This window comes from Pituophis catenifer, unplaced genomic scaffold (assembly GCF_029215685.1).
Source record: "Pituophis catenifer annectens isolate HBS135680 unplaced genomic scaffold, rPitCat1.0.hap2 SCAF_15, whole genome shotgun sequence".
NCBI lineage: Eukaryota > Metazoa > Chordata > Lepidosauria > Squamata > Colubridae > Pituophis > Pituophis catenifer.
In genome coordinates, this window is record NW_027256895.1 from 11619123 (window position 1) to 11634735 (window position 15613).

Sequence of the window (15613 nt, forward strand, 5' to 3'; positions counted from 1 at the left end):
ATGCCATCTTCAGTGTACATTATAACTATAAAAATAAGACACAAACACACATCCTTCACATTCTATACAACTGAATTAAAAACCCAATATTGCATTAATATTGCACTAATAATTAATATTGTCTATGGAGCATCTCAGTCATCCAGGTCATGGTTACCTCAAAGGTGCTTTTTCAGGAGGCAACTGGATTTTCTTTGGGACATTGAAATGAATGCAATTTCAGCCTGATAATGCGACTGATGGATGGTTAAGCAATCTTTGCTCTATTGTTCTTTATCTGTGTCCTTTTAGCTGTTGACAGCTTCTGTTGTTGATTCGAGGAGTTCACAGGGAATGCACAAATAAACTGATTTCTAAATTGATTTTCTTCCCACCTCAGCTTCCCAATAAATATCCTGAATGGCTGGTCATACCAGCAATTTGGGATATTTGCCTAGTTTCAGATTCTTAAACAATGAAAGCTCACTTAATTCACCAAAGGGTTTTTTGTCCGCAGATTGCTCACAACTAAGATAAGATGGAGAACCAAACCAAGACTGACGAGATCTTACTGCTAGGATTTACTGAAAGTCACCAGCCTGAGATGCTTCTATTTGTCCTTTGCTTGGTCATGTACCTGATGGCCATATCTGGAAATGTTCTGATTGTTATTATCACCCTTGTGGATCTCCACCTCAGGACCCCAATGTATTATTTCCTCAGGAATTATGCCATCTTGGAAATTGGATACACTTCAGCGGTCATTCCCAAAGCTTTGATCAATTTGGCATCGGGGAAGAAAACCATCTCTTACGCAGGGTGTATCAGCCAACTGTTTTTTTATTTCTTTTTGGGCACTACAGATTTTTTCCTTCTGACGGTGATGTCCTTCGACCGCTATGTGGCCATCTGCAATCCTTTAAGATACGCCACCATCATGAACCAATGGGTTTGCACTTGGATGGTGCTGATCTCTTGGATTGCAGGATTCATCTTGATTTTTGGCCAAACCATATGTTTTGCACAATTCCCCATCTGTGGCTCAAACATCATTGATCACTTTTTCTGTGACAGTAAACCACTGATGAAACTTCTCTGCGGGGATACACGTCTCCTGAAGCTCGTTGGCTTCATCCTTTCTATTTTTTCACTTCTAGGGACTTTAGCGATCACCACAATATCCTACATGATAATCATTTCCACCATCCTTCGCATCCCAACGGCTGCAGGGAGGAAAAAGGCCTTCTCCACCTGCGCCTCCCACATCATTGTGGTCTCCATCACGTATGGAAGCTGCATCTCTATGTACCTCATCCCTGAGGAAAGCGAAGGGAAAAATTTCAACAACGCAGTGGCCGTTCTCAACAATGTGGTTTGTCCCCTCATGACCCCATTTGTCTACACTCTGAGGAACAAGCAGGTCAAAGATGCTTTGAAAGATGCCTTGGGATGCAAGAGGACAACTCATAAAATATGAGGAACGTCAACATATTTGAAAGAGGAAGACATAAAAAGGAAAGAATGAATGTGGTCAGAGTAAAAATAGATTGGTGAGCTCTGTTGAACCTGTGATTGATTGATTGATCAGGCGCCTATGTAACTGGTGGTGAGGGTAAAGGGGATTAAATGTTTTATATTGGAAGTTTTGGAACTAGTTCATTGCAAAATGTTTCTTAATTCATCCTTGCAATAAAACAGACCAAGCTTATCCAATGGGGTTTCCTGTCTTGTCTACCTCACAAGGTTGAAACCTATCTTGCAAATCTGAAATTACATGTTTCCTCCCCCCACTTTCCCTTTACAGGTTAAGAAACTAGGGAGGGTCTCTTCTGAGCCTCTTGGCCCACCCACATTCTTGCTGGGCTAAATTTTACCCAATTGTTCTCTTGACCATGCCCTGTCTCCCAGGGTTTCCCATTTACTATTACACTTAGATAAACTTTAAAGGGGAAGGGGAAGGTTAAACAGAATTAATATTATTTTCCTTGAAGAGAGTGCTCATTACACGAATATTCCGACTTGAACATTGGGCCCTATCTCACAAAATGAAATTCAGTAGTGAAAAAAGTAAGGTTCTACATTTAGGCAGGTATAGTATAGATCAGGAGTCCCCAACCTTTCAGACCTCAGGGGCCACTAAATTCATAATTTTAAATCTTGTGAACCACGAATATGATCAGCTTAATGATTGGCTGGTGGGTGTGGCTAGGTGGGCATGTGACTGGGTGGGCATGGCCAACTTGATGTCACTCATGTTGAGGAGCACCTCGCTGGCCTCTACTCACCTCTCCCCTCCTAACCACTCCTCCTCTGCCTGCCTGGGCTCCTTAGGGCCCCAACAGGAAGCAGTTGTTGGAGCTAAGCAGCCACCACGAGAAAGAGTTGGCAAAACTGCTGGCTCAGTTCAAATTGGATCTGACCGAGATGGAGGCTCAGTGGAAGCACCTCACTGAGGACTATGAGCATAGGCTTTCCAAGCAGATGAAAGACCTGTGGGAGTGCAAGGCCAGGTACTGGCGCCTGGAGGCTCAGCGGGCTGAGATGATCAGCCCATTCCAGGCCATGATACAGTCCCACTGGGACAAAGCCCTCCAGATCTTCACCACCAGTGGTGCTTCCCTCCAGCCTTTGCCCAAAGCCCTGCACCAGGAGGCTGAAACAGACCCCAAGTTGGAATTTCTACCCCCCTCCAATCTGCACAAAAAGACCCAGAAGGAGAAGACTCTCTGCAGTAACACAAGCGTTCATTGCACGTATCCGGCCCAGGGGGCATAGTTTGAGGACCCCTGATTTAGTGCAATATAAAAAATGCAAATAATTTTTCTGCGGACCACCAAAATTTTCTCGCAGACCACCAGTGGTCCAAGGACCACCAGTTGGTGACCACTGGTATATTTTATTGATTGATTGATTGATTGATTGATTGATTGATTGATTGATTGATTGATTGATTTTATTCAATTTGTATACCGCCCTTCTCCTAGTGGACTCAGGGCGGTGCACAGCCAGAACTAAAACACATACCAATACAAAATTTAAAATTATTAAAAGAATTACATAGCTTTGGCCTAAATTTAAAACAATACAAATTAAAACCCATTAACAATTTAAAAAGCTAAAAAACTAAAAAAGACTAAAAAAGGGGGGAGGTTCACGCCAGCCCTGCTTGATGGAAAAGAAAAGTTTTCAGGGCACGGCGAAAGACCCAGAGATCCGATATCCTTCGTATCTCCGGGGGCAAATCGTTCCAGAGGGCAGGTGCTGCCACAGAGAAGGCCCTCCCCCTGGGGGTCGCCAGCCGACATTGCCTGGCTGATGGCACCCTGAGGAGTCCCTCTCTGTGGGCGCATAATGGTCAGTGGGAGGCTATCGGCGGCAGAAGGCGGTCCCGCAAATACCCAGGTCCTATGCCATGGAGCGCTTTAAAGGTGGTAAACAACACCTTGAAGCCCACCCGGAAGACAACTGGAAGCCAATGCAGCTCAGGCAGGAGAGGTGTCACATGGGAGCGCCCCCTCGCTCCCATAATCCCCAGTGCGGCCGCATTCTGCACCAGTTGGAGCCTCTGGGTGCTCCTCAAGGGGAGGCTCATGAAGAGAGCATTGCAGTAGTCCAGGCGGGAAGTGACGAGTGCCTGAGTGAGGAGGAGTGCCTGTGTGTAAGGAGTTCCGATCCAGAAAGGGACGCAACTGGCAAATCAGGCGAACCTGATTTGCAGCTCAATAGTAGTAACTGTGAGAGGGATCTTGGAGTCCTTAGTGGACAATCACTTAAATATGAGCCAGAAGTGTGCTTGCAGCTGTCAAAAAAGTCAACACAGTTCTAGGTTGCATTAACAGAGGGATAGAATCAAGATCACGTGAAGTGTTAGTACCACTTTATAATGCCTTTCTAAGACCACACTTGGAATACTGCATCCAGTTTTGGTAGTCCCAATGTAAAAAAGATGTGGAGACTCTAGAAAGAGTGCAAAGAAAGTAACAAAGATGATTAGGGGACTGGAGGCTAAAACATATGAAGAACGGTTGCAGGAACTGGGCATGTCTAGTTTAATGAAAAGAAGGAAGGGGAGACATGATAGCAGTCTTCCAATATCTCAGGGGCTGCCACAAAGAAGACTGCTATCAGCGGATGCCCATTTTTGTTCCGAGGGGATGCAGGAGGTCTACTGATGCCTGTCACACCCCCAGGCCACGCCCACCATGGCCACACCCACCAAGCCAGTCATTAGGGCAGTGAACCGGTTCTTAAATTATTTGAATCCCACCACTATGTATGCAGTGTCCTGGGGTCATGGCATCACCATTTATGATTTTCCTAGCCGGCTTTCAACAAGCATAGTCAACGAGGAACATCAGATTAGTTTATCAGCCATGTGATCCATTTAACAATCGTGGTAAGTCACACAACGACTGCAGGAAAAATTTTGTAAAAATTGGGTGCAACTGTGGTTGACTGTGGTTTGGATTCCCAGGAGGGAGGGGCTTATTTCAAGAGGACAAAGAGGCAGCAGGGTTTGAAAAGTTTGGCCAGCAGGAAGAGGGTTAAAACGGCTCCTCGGTAGCAGAGTATATCTGAAAAGTCATGGTGGCACAATGGTTAGAATGCAGTACTGCAGGCTACTTCTGCTGACTGACTGCTGGCTGCCAGCAGATGCAGCAGTTCGATTCTCACCTGCTCAAGGTTGACTCAGCCTTCCATCCTTCCGAAGTCAATAAAATGAGGAGCCAAGTTGTTGGGGTCAATATGCTGACACCGTAATCCACTTAAAGAGGGCTGTAAACCACTGTGAATTGGTTTATAAGTCTAAGTACTATTGCTATAGCTATAGTTATGAGGCTAGTTCAGTGATGGCAAAACTTTTTGCCATCACATGCCAAAAGTGGAGGGAATGGTGGGGGGGTCGTGCACATGTGTGCCCACACCCATAATCCCCCGTGCATGTGTGTGTGACTCCCTCCCGCTCCCTCTGCTTTTGGCACGTGATGGCACAGTGGGCACGGTAGGCCCATTTTTTACTCTCCCCAGACTCCAGAGCCTCTCTAGGAGCCTGGGGAGGGTGAAAATAGCCTCCCCTCTGGATGCCCTCCAGAGGCCAGAAATGGCCCGTTTGCCAACTTCCGGTGGGACTGGAAGGCCCGTTTTTTGCTCTCCCCAAGCTCCAGAGCCTCTCTAGGAGCCTTGGGAGAGCAAAAACAGCCTCCTCCCCCTGGAGGCCCTCCGGAGGCCAGAAATGGCCTGTTTGCTGATTTCCGGTGGGACTGGAAGGCCCGTTTTTTGCTCTCCCCAAGCTCCAGAGCCTCTCTAGGAGCCTGGGGAGAGCAAAAACAGCCTCCTCCCCCTGGAGGCCCTCTGGAGGCCAGAAATGGCCCATTTGCCAACTTCCGATGGGACTGGAAGGCCCATTTTTTGCTCTCCCCAAGCACCAGAGCCTCTCTAAGAGCCTGTGGAGAGCAAAAACAGCCTCCTCCCCCTGGAGGCCCTCCGGAGGCTGGAAATGGCCTGTTTGCTGACTTCCAGGTGGGCCCAAAAGGCCCAAAATTCAGCTGGGCTGGGCTGAGCTGAGCTGAGCTTGCGTGCCCACCAATATGGCACGTGTGCCGAAGGTTCGCCATCACGGGGCTAGTTGCTTTAGTCTGACAAGATTCTGTCTATAGTTAAAGAACAATAACAGAAAGGACTCAAGAGTAACTCTATGGGTTGTTCTTGGATTGGGGCCTGACAGTGACTAATTTACCAGCTGCTTCACTTAGCAATGGATGTTCTAATCCCAGTTGTGGTCATTAGTTGAGAATACAACATGCAAATTCCAAAGCAGTGCGAATAAAATAAACCCATCGATTTAAAAGTCAATTTAACCCCTTTAAGATGATAATTTTAATTTTAACCTTTAATACAGATTAACAGAGTTGGAAGGGACCTTGTAGGTCATCTAATCCAACCCACCACCCAAGCAGGAGACCCTGCACCATTTCTGACAGATGGCAGTCCAATCTCTTCTTGAAAGCCTCCCACAGCTTCCGAAGGCAACTTCTGTTCCACTGGTTGTTTGTTCTCACTGTCAGAAAATTTATCCTAATTTCCAGGTTGAATCTCTCCTTGGTCAGTTTCCATCCATTATTCTTTGTCTGGCCTTCAGGTGCTTTGGGAAATAGTTTGACCCCTTCCTCTCTGTGGCAGGCCCTCAAATATTGGAACCCTGCTATCACGTCTCCCCCGGTCCGTCTCTTCACTAGACTAGCCATGCCCAGTTCCTGAAACCGTTCATCGTATGCTTTAGCGTCCAGTCCCCTAATCAGTCTGGTTGCTCTCCTCTGCACTTTTTCTACAGTCTCAACATCTTTTTTATAGCATGGTGACCAAAACTGGATGCAGTACTCTAGATGTGGTCTTACTAAGGCTTTATAGGGTGATATTAGTACCTCCTTTGATCTTGATTTTATCCCTCTGTTAATGCAGTTTAGGATTGTGTTGGCTTTTTTGGCTGCCACCACACACTGCTAGCTCATATTTAGCTGGTTGTCCACTAAGACTCCAAGATCCCTCTCACAGTTACTGTTATTAAGCCTGGTTTCACCCTGTCTATCTGTATACTTTTGGTTTTTCTTACCTAAGTGTAAGACTTTACTTTTCTCTACATTGAATTTCATTTTGTTAGATAGGGCCCAGTGTTCAAGTCTGTCAAGATCCATCTGGATCCATCTAACCTTAAGGCTCGGGTAAAAGGAAAATTCCATTTGATGTGGTGTGGGAAATCTGATCACTAACTTTCATGAAGAGTTTGTGCAATACGAAAGCCAAGTCAAGACAGCAATTAGCTAGAGCACTTAAACTTATATACCACTTCATATACCACTTCAAATTTCTAGGTTCTACCATATTGCAAGATCTCAAATGGACAGCTAACATCAAAAACGTCATCAAAAAAGCTCAACAAAGAATGTTCTTTCTGCACCAACTCAGAAAGCTCAAACTGCCCAAGGAGCTGCTGATCCAGTTCTGCAGAGGAATTATTGGGTCTGTCATTTGCACTTCTATAACTGTCTGGTTTGGTTCTGCAGCCCAACAAGACAGACACAGACTTCAGAGGATTATTAGAACTGCAGAAAAAACAATTACTACCAACATGCCTTCCTCTGAGGACCTGTATGTTGCACGAGTCAAAAAGAGGGCTGTGAAAATATTTACAGATCCCCTCGCATCCTGGACATAAACTGTTTCAACTCCTACCCTCAAAACGATGCTATAGAGCACTGCACACCAGAACAACTAGACACAAGAACAGTTTTTTCCTGAATGCCATCACTCTACTTAACAATTAATTCCCACAACACTGTCAAACTATTTACTAAGTCTGCACTACTATTAATCTTTTCATCATTCCCACCACCCATCTCCTTCCACTTATGACTGTGTGACTGTAATTTTGTTGCTTGTATCCTTGTGATTTATATTGATATTGTTTCCTGATTGCTTATTTGTACCCTATCTCATTAAGTTTTGTACCTTATGATTCTTGATGAACGTATTTTTTCTTTTATGTACACTGAGAGCATATGCACCAAGACAAATTCTTTGTGTGTCCAATCACACTTGGCCAATAAAAAATTCTATTCTATTCTATTCTATTCTATTCTATTCTATTCTATTCTATTCTATTCTATTCTATTCTATTCTATTCTATTCTATTCTATTCTAGTGCTTTATAGTCCTTTGTAAATGGTTTACAGAGTCAACATATTGCCCCCAACAATCTGGGTCCTTGTTTTCCTGACCTCGGAAGGATGGAAGGCTGAGTCAATCTTGAGCTGGTCAGAACTAAACTCAATAGGGCATTCTAATCACTGTGTCACCACAACTCAGAAATTAAACAGAAATTATCATCAAATGATTGATTTCAAATTTAAGGGTTTTAACTTGGAGAAGGTAAGCGAAAAATTAAATTTGATTAAGATTAGAGATTAGGGCAAATGGTAATATTGGTTATTAGAAGAAACAAGGAAAAGAAAAGAAAAATTAGAGAGAAAAAATATTACGGCAAAAAGTGAAATATATAAATTATGTGGGAGATAACTAAAACTTGTATAAATTTGAGACTCGGCCAATACTCTGTTCAGAAAAAAATGCATTGTTTGTTTGTTTGTTTGTTTGTGTAAAAAAAAACTTTTACAAAAAAAAAAAGAAATTGTCATCAAAGCCTCTATTTTTATTGTAAATAATTAAGCAAATAATTATTTTTTTTCAACTCTTGTCTCCCAATCTTTCAATCACCTCTCTGCCCTACATTGAATGAAAGAGGTGTGTTTATATATGCGTGCATACACCTACCCATACTCACTCATGCATGCGAATCTGGGATTGAAGTCTCCAGTTTTACTTATTCCATCACAAATCTGCCCAACAAGGTTACATAAATGGAATTTATAATGGTGTGTCTTTGTTTGTGCATGTACATACAGCTACCGAAACAAGAATGACAACTGTTTATTTAGGGTATTTGCATGATTGTTGAACATTTGTGGAATTACATAACCGATCTTACTTAATAACAGAATAACAACAATAGGCAATAGCACATAGACGTACAGTATATACCACTTCACAGTGCATTACAGCCCTTTCTTAGGTGGTTTACAGAATCAGTCTATTGCCTCCAACAATATGGGTCCTCCTTTTTCCAACCACAGAAGGATAGAAGTATCAAGTTTCCGAAAGATGCCCTAATTAATTCATGAGCCATGATCCAAACTTCAAAGGAAATATATTCATTTATTGGGAGTACCATTCCGGCAATACTCGGATGTAGTTAGGACTGACCCTACGTAGATTTACGTTCCCCTATGACCCTGTCTCTCCCCTCCTCTCTGGCCATATCATAAATCACATTCTCCAATTAACTACTTTGGCTGGCTGTGAAACCTAACACCCTCCTTCTGATTGCGATGAGAAAGAATGTATGGAATTCACTTCAGTTCTCCCTCCCTCCTGCTCATGGCAACTTGAAAGCTTTGCAAATTGACAAGAAGGTTGAGTCAACCTTGAGCAGGTCAGGATGAAACTGCTGGCAGGTGGCACAATTAGCCTGCAATACTGCATTCTAACTATTGCAGTATAATAGCTATATAGCTCTAAAATAGCCATAATAGCTCTAGAATAACATAATAAAAGAATTACAGGATGACAGGATGACACAGTTGGAAAGGACTTGGAGATCTTCTCGTCCAACCCAGTGGTGAAATTCATTTTTTTTTTACTGCTGGTTTTGTGGGTGTGGCTTGATGGGCATGGTGTGGCTTGGTGGGTGTGGCTTGGTGGGCATGGCAGGGGAAGGATACATCAAAATCTCCATTCCCACCTCACTCCTGGGGGAAGGATATTGCAAAATTTCCATTCCCACCCTACTCTGGGGCCAGCCAGAGGTGGTATTTGCTGGTTCTCCGAGAAATTCCGCTACCAGTTCTCCAGAACCTGTCAGAACCTGCTGGATTTCACCCCTGGTCTAACCCCTTGCTCCGGCAGGAAACCCTGTACCATTTCAAACGAATTGTCCTACCTCTACTCGTATGAGTTGGGGCAGTAAATTACCGTATTTTTCGGAGTATAAGGTGCACCGGAGTATAAGACGCACCTTAGTTTTTGGAGAGGAAAATTAAAAAAAAGCTGATTGGTGGGTGGATCGGCCTCCTGGAATACCTCCAATCAGCTGTTTTCAGAGGTGAATTTTAGCAACAGGTTCATTGGTTGTGAGCTCTGTGCCTTGCTTTTTTTTCCTGCCTCTGAAACTTCTGAAACTCCATTTCAGAAACATTTTTTCTGCCTCTGAAAGCCTCCGAAACAGAGCTTCAGAAAAAAAAAGGCTTTTTTTCTGAGCTTCTTTCAGAGGCTATTTTTCTGAAGGACTATCTGTACTCTGTTCAATCTCCTTTCTTTGGTATTGGTATGTAGATTAATCTCTTCTGATCTGTTGGTTATTGTGTCATTCTCCAGATTTGTTAACATAGTTTGGTTAGAACCTTTACTGATTCTTCTTTTGTTGCTTGCCATATTATTTTAGATAAAAGCCTTCCAGAGGCTTTTTTTTTCTGAAGCTTCATTTCTGAGTCTTTTTTTCTGAAGCTTCTTTCAGAGGCTTCTTTCAGCCTCTGAAATCTCTGTTTGCAAGGCTGGGTGGGGCTACATTCGGCGTATAAGACCACCCAGATTTTTATCCTCTTTTTGGGGGGAAAAAGGTGCATCTTATACTCCGAAAAATACAGTCGGTCCATTTAATATATTAGGATTTAATGGGTGCCCAGATGCAATGGCTATATCTCCTCCTCCCCTCTTGACTTATTATTTTTTAATTTTGATCAACAAGCTCAGCATCTTAGCCACTGAGCCACCACATCCCCTGCGAGAGTCTACTACACAGTTATCTATTACATACAAGTTTCTGTGTTTGTCAGTGTATGAATTCAAACATAGAGGTTAATATGAGATTTCTGAAAGACAAGGTGAATTTCTGGGTAACATATCTCAGTAATGTTTACCTTCTTCAGAAGGGATATTGGGGGAATCTTTTGGATGTGCAGCTAGTTCATCTTCAGAACAATTCCAATTCTTTCCAATTCCAACATGCCATTGTCCATTAAAAAAAACTCAGGGTTTTCAAGGAAATTCTCTTTCCTCAACTCCCACTTTTGAAAAATCTCTCTTGACTCTTAAGATTTACGAGGGAAAGAAATAGATCAAGAAACACTATGACACTTAATATGTAACTTAACATGAAGACCAGAGGTGGGTTTTAGCAGGTTCTGACCAGTTCTGGAGAACCGGTAGCGGAAATTTTGAGTAGTTTGGAGAACCGGTAGTAAAAATTCTGACTGGCCCCACCCCCATCTATTCTCTGCCTCCCAAGTCCCAGCTGATCGGGAGGAAATGGGGATTTTGCAGTAACCTTCCCCTGGATTGGGGAAGGAATTGAGATTTTACAGTATCCTTCCCCTGGAGTGGGGTGAGAATGGAGATTTTACAGTACTGCCCACCAAGCCATGCCCACAGAACCAGTAGTAAAAAATTTTGAAACCCACCACTGATGAAGACCCTATTTTTTAGACTCTATTTTGTAGACCCTTCAGTACCTGAGAATATCAATGGATATTCCCTGAAATTAACAATTTCAACTACAGGGCTTTGGCAACAAGGAAATGCTACTTCAAACTACCTAATAACTTTGTCAGACTTTGAAATGAGAGACCAGATTCTACCAAGTCTATGAGGAACTGTATTGTCAGGTTTTCCTTGGACCGTTAATGATGCCTGCAACCTGTTTCAACAAACCTTTAAAGGCTTCCTGAATTTGTTGGTTTCTCAAACTGAAGATGAAAGGAGTCAGTAAAGGAGAAACAATTGTGTTGAGAATGGCCAGTCTCTTGGCAAACTCCATTTGGCTTGTGTGGGTTGGGCTGATATAGAGGAAGAGGGAGCTCCCGTAGGCGATGGACACAACCATGAAATGAGAAGCACAAGTGGAAAACGCCTTCTTTCTCCCTGTAGCAGTTGGGATCTTCAAGATAGTTCTGATTATGTTGATGTAGGAAACCATGGAAATGAACAAAGTCCCGAACAGTAAAACAACAGCAAGCAAGGATACAAAAAATTCAAGAAGTCTGGTGTCCCCACACAGGAGATGCAACAATGGGGCACTGTCGCAGAAGAAATGGTCCAGGATGTTTGAGTCGCACATTGGAAACTGTAGGAAGACCGTAAATGGACCGATGTGAATGAGGAAGCTTCCAATCCAGCAACAGAAAACAAGTAAGGTACATAAATGCTTGTGCATGATGGATGGATAGCGCAAAGGGTTACAAATGGCCAGGTATCTATCATAGGACATGACCACAAAGAAGAAGACTTCGGTAGTGCCCAGATAGAAATACAGGAAGCACTGTACGATGCAACCAACATAGGAAATATTTTTATTGCCCATCAGCAAATGTGACAAGGTTTGAGGGGTAATAATAGTAGTGTAACCAATTTCCATAATGGAGAAATTCCAGAGGAAGAAATACATTGGGGTGTGTAGCCTACGGTCTACGTTAGCCAGGAGGATAATCGTAAAATTTCCCATAATTGTCAGCAAGTAGGAAAAGAAAAGGATGACAAAGAACAGGAGCTGCAGTTTTCGAACATCTGTCAAACCAAGCAGTACGAACTCGCTGATTCTCGTTTCATTACTTTTCATGGTTGCCATAGAACTGGGATCGGGAAACTGATGAAGAAAAAAAATTATTTTTCTTAACGTGAATACTGAGCTGAGTACGTCTGCTTTGAAAATGTTGCTGGAGCCAGAATTTTGCTGTCATTCAAACTCCTTAAAATCACCCCCGCATCTCTGTTTTTTAAAAGGATGATTTTTCCCTATTTATACTACGAGAAGAATTCTACTTTCAAAGGGAAAACATTTTCTGCCTGCACTTTTCCCAAATTGTTACAGACTTTTAAACCTTCCTTAGTCAACGCATAGTCTTAATTTTAAGAAGAAGAAAAATCACAACAATGCATAGCGAAGGATAACATTATCTAAGTGAAATTTTATGTAAATCCATAATAAAATGTGAACTAGAACTTTTTCTGACCGAGCCCCGAAATACTTTCTAAAAAAACCACCTATTTTTTCATTCTTCTAAATCAGGGGTGCTCAAACTTGGCAGCTTTAAGACTGTTGGACTTCAACTCCCAGAATCCTCCAGCCAGCATAGCTTTAAGTCCACAAGTCTTAAAGCTGCCAAGTTTGAAGACCTCTCTTCTAAATGAACATGGGCATTTTCAAAAATTATAGACACACCTTTTTAAAAAATCCCTTTATATTCAAACAATTAAAGGGGATCAGGTCTGTAATATATTATTTTTCTCTCTTTTTTTTATTGATTTTCTATTAAATACATTTCTTAGTGCTTAATAAACATTGTGTTGTCTGAGTATTTGATTTGCTTAACAATACAAACTTACATTCTTAATCTCCACCCCTTTTTTTTGCAACCATTGGTAAAATAAGAATACAGTAAGAATAAGAATAATTTTATTTCTATACCGCTCTTCTCCTGAAGGACTCAGGGCGGTGTACAGCCTATTAAAAGCACAAGACAAACATCAATTAAAATAATTTAAAATTATTAAATAATTCGGCTAAATTTAAAACCCCAGAAATTTAAAACACCCAATTTAAAATTATTATGTTGATAGCCCGGCCTGGCGGAACAACAGGGTCTTGAGTGCACAGCGAAATGCCTGGAGGTCGGAGATCTTACGCATTTCTGGGGGCAGTTCATTCCACAGGGCTGGGGCTCCCACAGAGAAGGCCCTCCCCCTGGATGTCGCCAGCCGACATAACTTGGCCGATGGCACCCTGAGAAGACCCTCTCTGTGGGAGCGAACTGGCCGGTGGGAGGCTATTGGTGGCAGAAGTTGGTCTCGAAAGTACCCAGGTCCTATGCCATGGAGCGCTTTAAAGGTGGTAACCAACACCTTGAATCGCACCCGGAAGATCACTGGGAGCCAGTGCAGCTCACGCAGGAGGGGTGTCACGTGGGCACAACGAGTTGCGCCCATAACCCATAAAATAGATTCCATGTTTGATAATATTCTACGTCTTCTTTCTGTTTGATTTTCAATGTCAATCTATCCATTTCTACATAATCTTCCTATGGTCTGTATTATATTATTTTGTTTTCCTTACCTTACTTTACCGGTCCTTGTAAGTGAAGAAATCTTTACTTTCTGGGAATTTACCATACACTCACCTTATCTATTGATTCTGGCTTGAAGCAGTAAAACGGGGAAAGATCTTCACTAGGTTTGCACATGAAGCCCTCAGAAGCCATAAGTTCAGATGTTTCTCCCATCCAAACCTTAGCTGAAGCATCCTTAAAAGTTGGCATTAAATTGTAGTGTTGTGTATCCTGAAAAGTTTAAAGGCAAAGGCAAAAAAGGCTGTTGAAAGCATAGGAGGTCATCAAGATTGCATTTCTTTCTGACTCCTTAACAGAGTCAGCATCATGCATTCTCGAGCATCATGAAGGAGGAGCTGGAGAAGACAACCAAGAGAAGCTTCAGAAGGACATATTTGCTTTAGGCAGTTGCCTGATGACAGAATTGCTATGTTAATGCCCTCAAGAGATCCTATTTGTGATTCTTAGCTGGAAAATGTGCAGGTCCTTTGGGATATATTTCTATCTTCAGAATCACTAAAAGTTGTAGAACCCAATAAGAATTTTTGAAAACTCATTCCATCAATGAGCTCTTACGAAAGCTCTTAAGGTGAAGGTAAAGGTTTCCCTCACACATATGTGCTAGTCATTCCCGACTCTAGGGGGCGGTGCTCATCTCAATTTCAAAGCTGAAGAGCCAGCGCTGTCTGAAGACATCTCCGTGGTCTTGTGGCCAGCATGACTAAATGCTGAAGGTGCACGGAATGCTGTTACCTTCCCACCAGAGGTGGTCCCTATTTTTCTACTTGCATTTTTTATGTGCTTTCGAATTGCTAGGTTGGCAGAAGCTGGGTCAAGTAACGGGAGCTCACTCCACTAGACGCCACTAGGGATTCGAACCGCTGAACTGCCAACCTTCTGATCATCAAGCTCAGCATCTTAGCCACTGAGCCACCACATCCCTTACTAAAGTGTAAATCTTCCTCTTCCTTGTTTTAAAAAGTTCTAGACGGGGAAATAGCCTCCCCTGACCTCAAAAAATTGTGAATATGGTTTTCTCATTGGCCCAATGTTCTTTTCATTACTGAACTTGGTGTCATCTTGCCTTTCAAAAACATATCCTGAAAATGATTTAGTTCTTTTGGTAGGATGGATATATCAACTCAGGGCAAATGATTTCAGATATACCTTGTATATGGGAATATGATGGAAGATGGAGATAGATGGCTAGCTAGATAGCTAATTAGCTAGATAGCCAGGTAGCTATCTAGATAGCTAGACAGACAGACAGACAGACAGACAGACAGACAGACAGACAGAGATAACAGAGTAGCAGAGTAACAGAGTAACAAAGTTGGAGGGGAATTGGAGGTCTTCTAGTCCAACCCCCTGCAGAGGCAGGATATCCTAACAATAGAAAGAGAGACAGACAGACACAGACAGATGAGAGATAATTAGATGATAGATAGATAGATAGATAGATAGATAGATAGATAGATAGATAGATGATCAATATTATTATATGCTTATAGTGATTGCTCAGTATAGATCCCCTTAACTGACATGATATACTAACAATTGCTAATTTAATAATGTTTGCTTGCTTGCTTTTTCCCAGATATCTGGAAGCCACTGGATAGCCATCTGATAGTCAATAGATGTGGGGGAAATTGCCAGCTGCACTAGATGAAAGGGTAAAGAGAGGGCTGAGCTTGGAATCATTAAGCCACCATAAGCAGCATAGGACTGACCTTTCTATGAATCTATGAAGCCTTATCTGGCCACTCCCAGGGGAATGCAAGCAGTCTCTAGATATTCTTGTAACATAGGCAACCAATAATAAAATTTCAGTCTGAGGCTATTCTTAAGTGGTTCTGATTGCTTGAGCCTGGTATAAAGCATAGGGGCAGTGTAGTGTCATAGTTAGGGGAATGGATACAATTCAG

General features: G+C 42.5%; 2 protein-coding genes across 2 annotated transcripts; one reads left to right on the forward strand and one right to left on the reverse strand.

Moving 5' to 3' along the window:
* Window positions 1-517: 517 nt before the first annotated feature.
* Window positions 518-1456, forward strand: LOC139324609 (olfactory receptor 6C65-like). Its single transcript, XM_070954330.1, has one exon. The coding sequence runs from the start codon at window positions 518-520 to the stop codon at window positions 1454-1456; it is 939 nt and encodes a 312-aa protein (XP_070810431.1).
* A 9792-nt stretch (window positions 1457-11248) lies between these two features.
* On the reverse strand, window positions 11249-12202 carry LOC139324692 (olfactory receptor 6C4-like). Its single transcript, XM_070954426.1, has one exon. It carries the CDS (start codon window positions 12200-12202, stop codon window positions 11249-11251), a length of 954 nt encoding a protein of 317 aa, XP_070810527.1.
* Between the last annotated feature and the right edge of the window lie 3411 nt (window positions 12203-15613).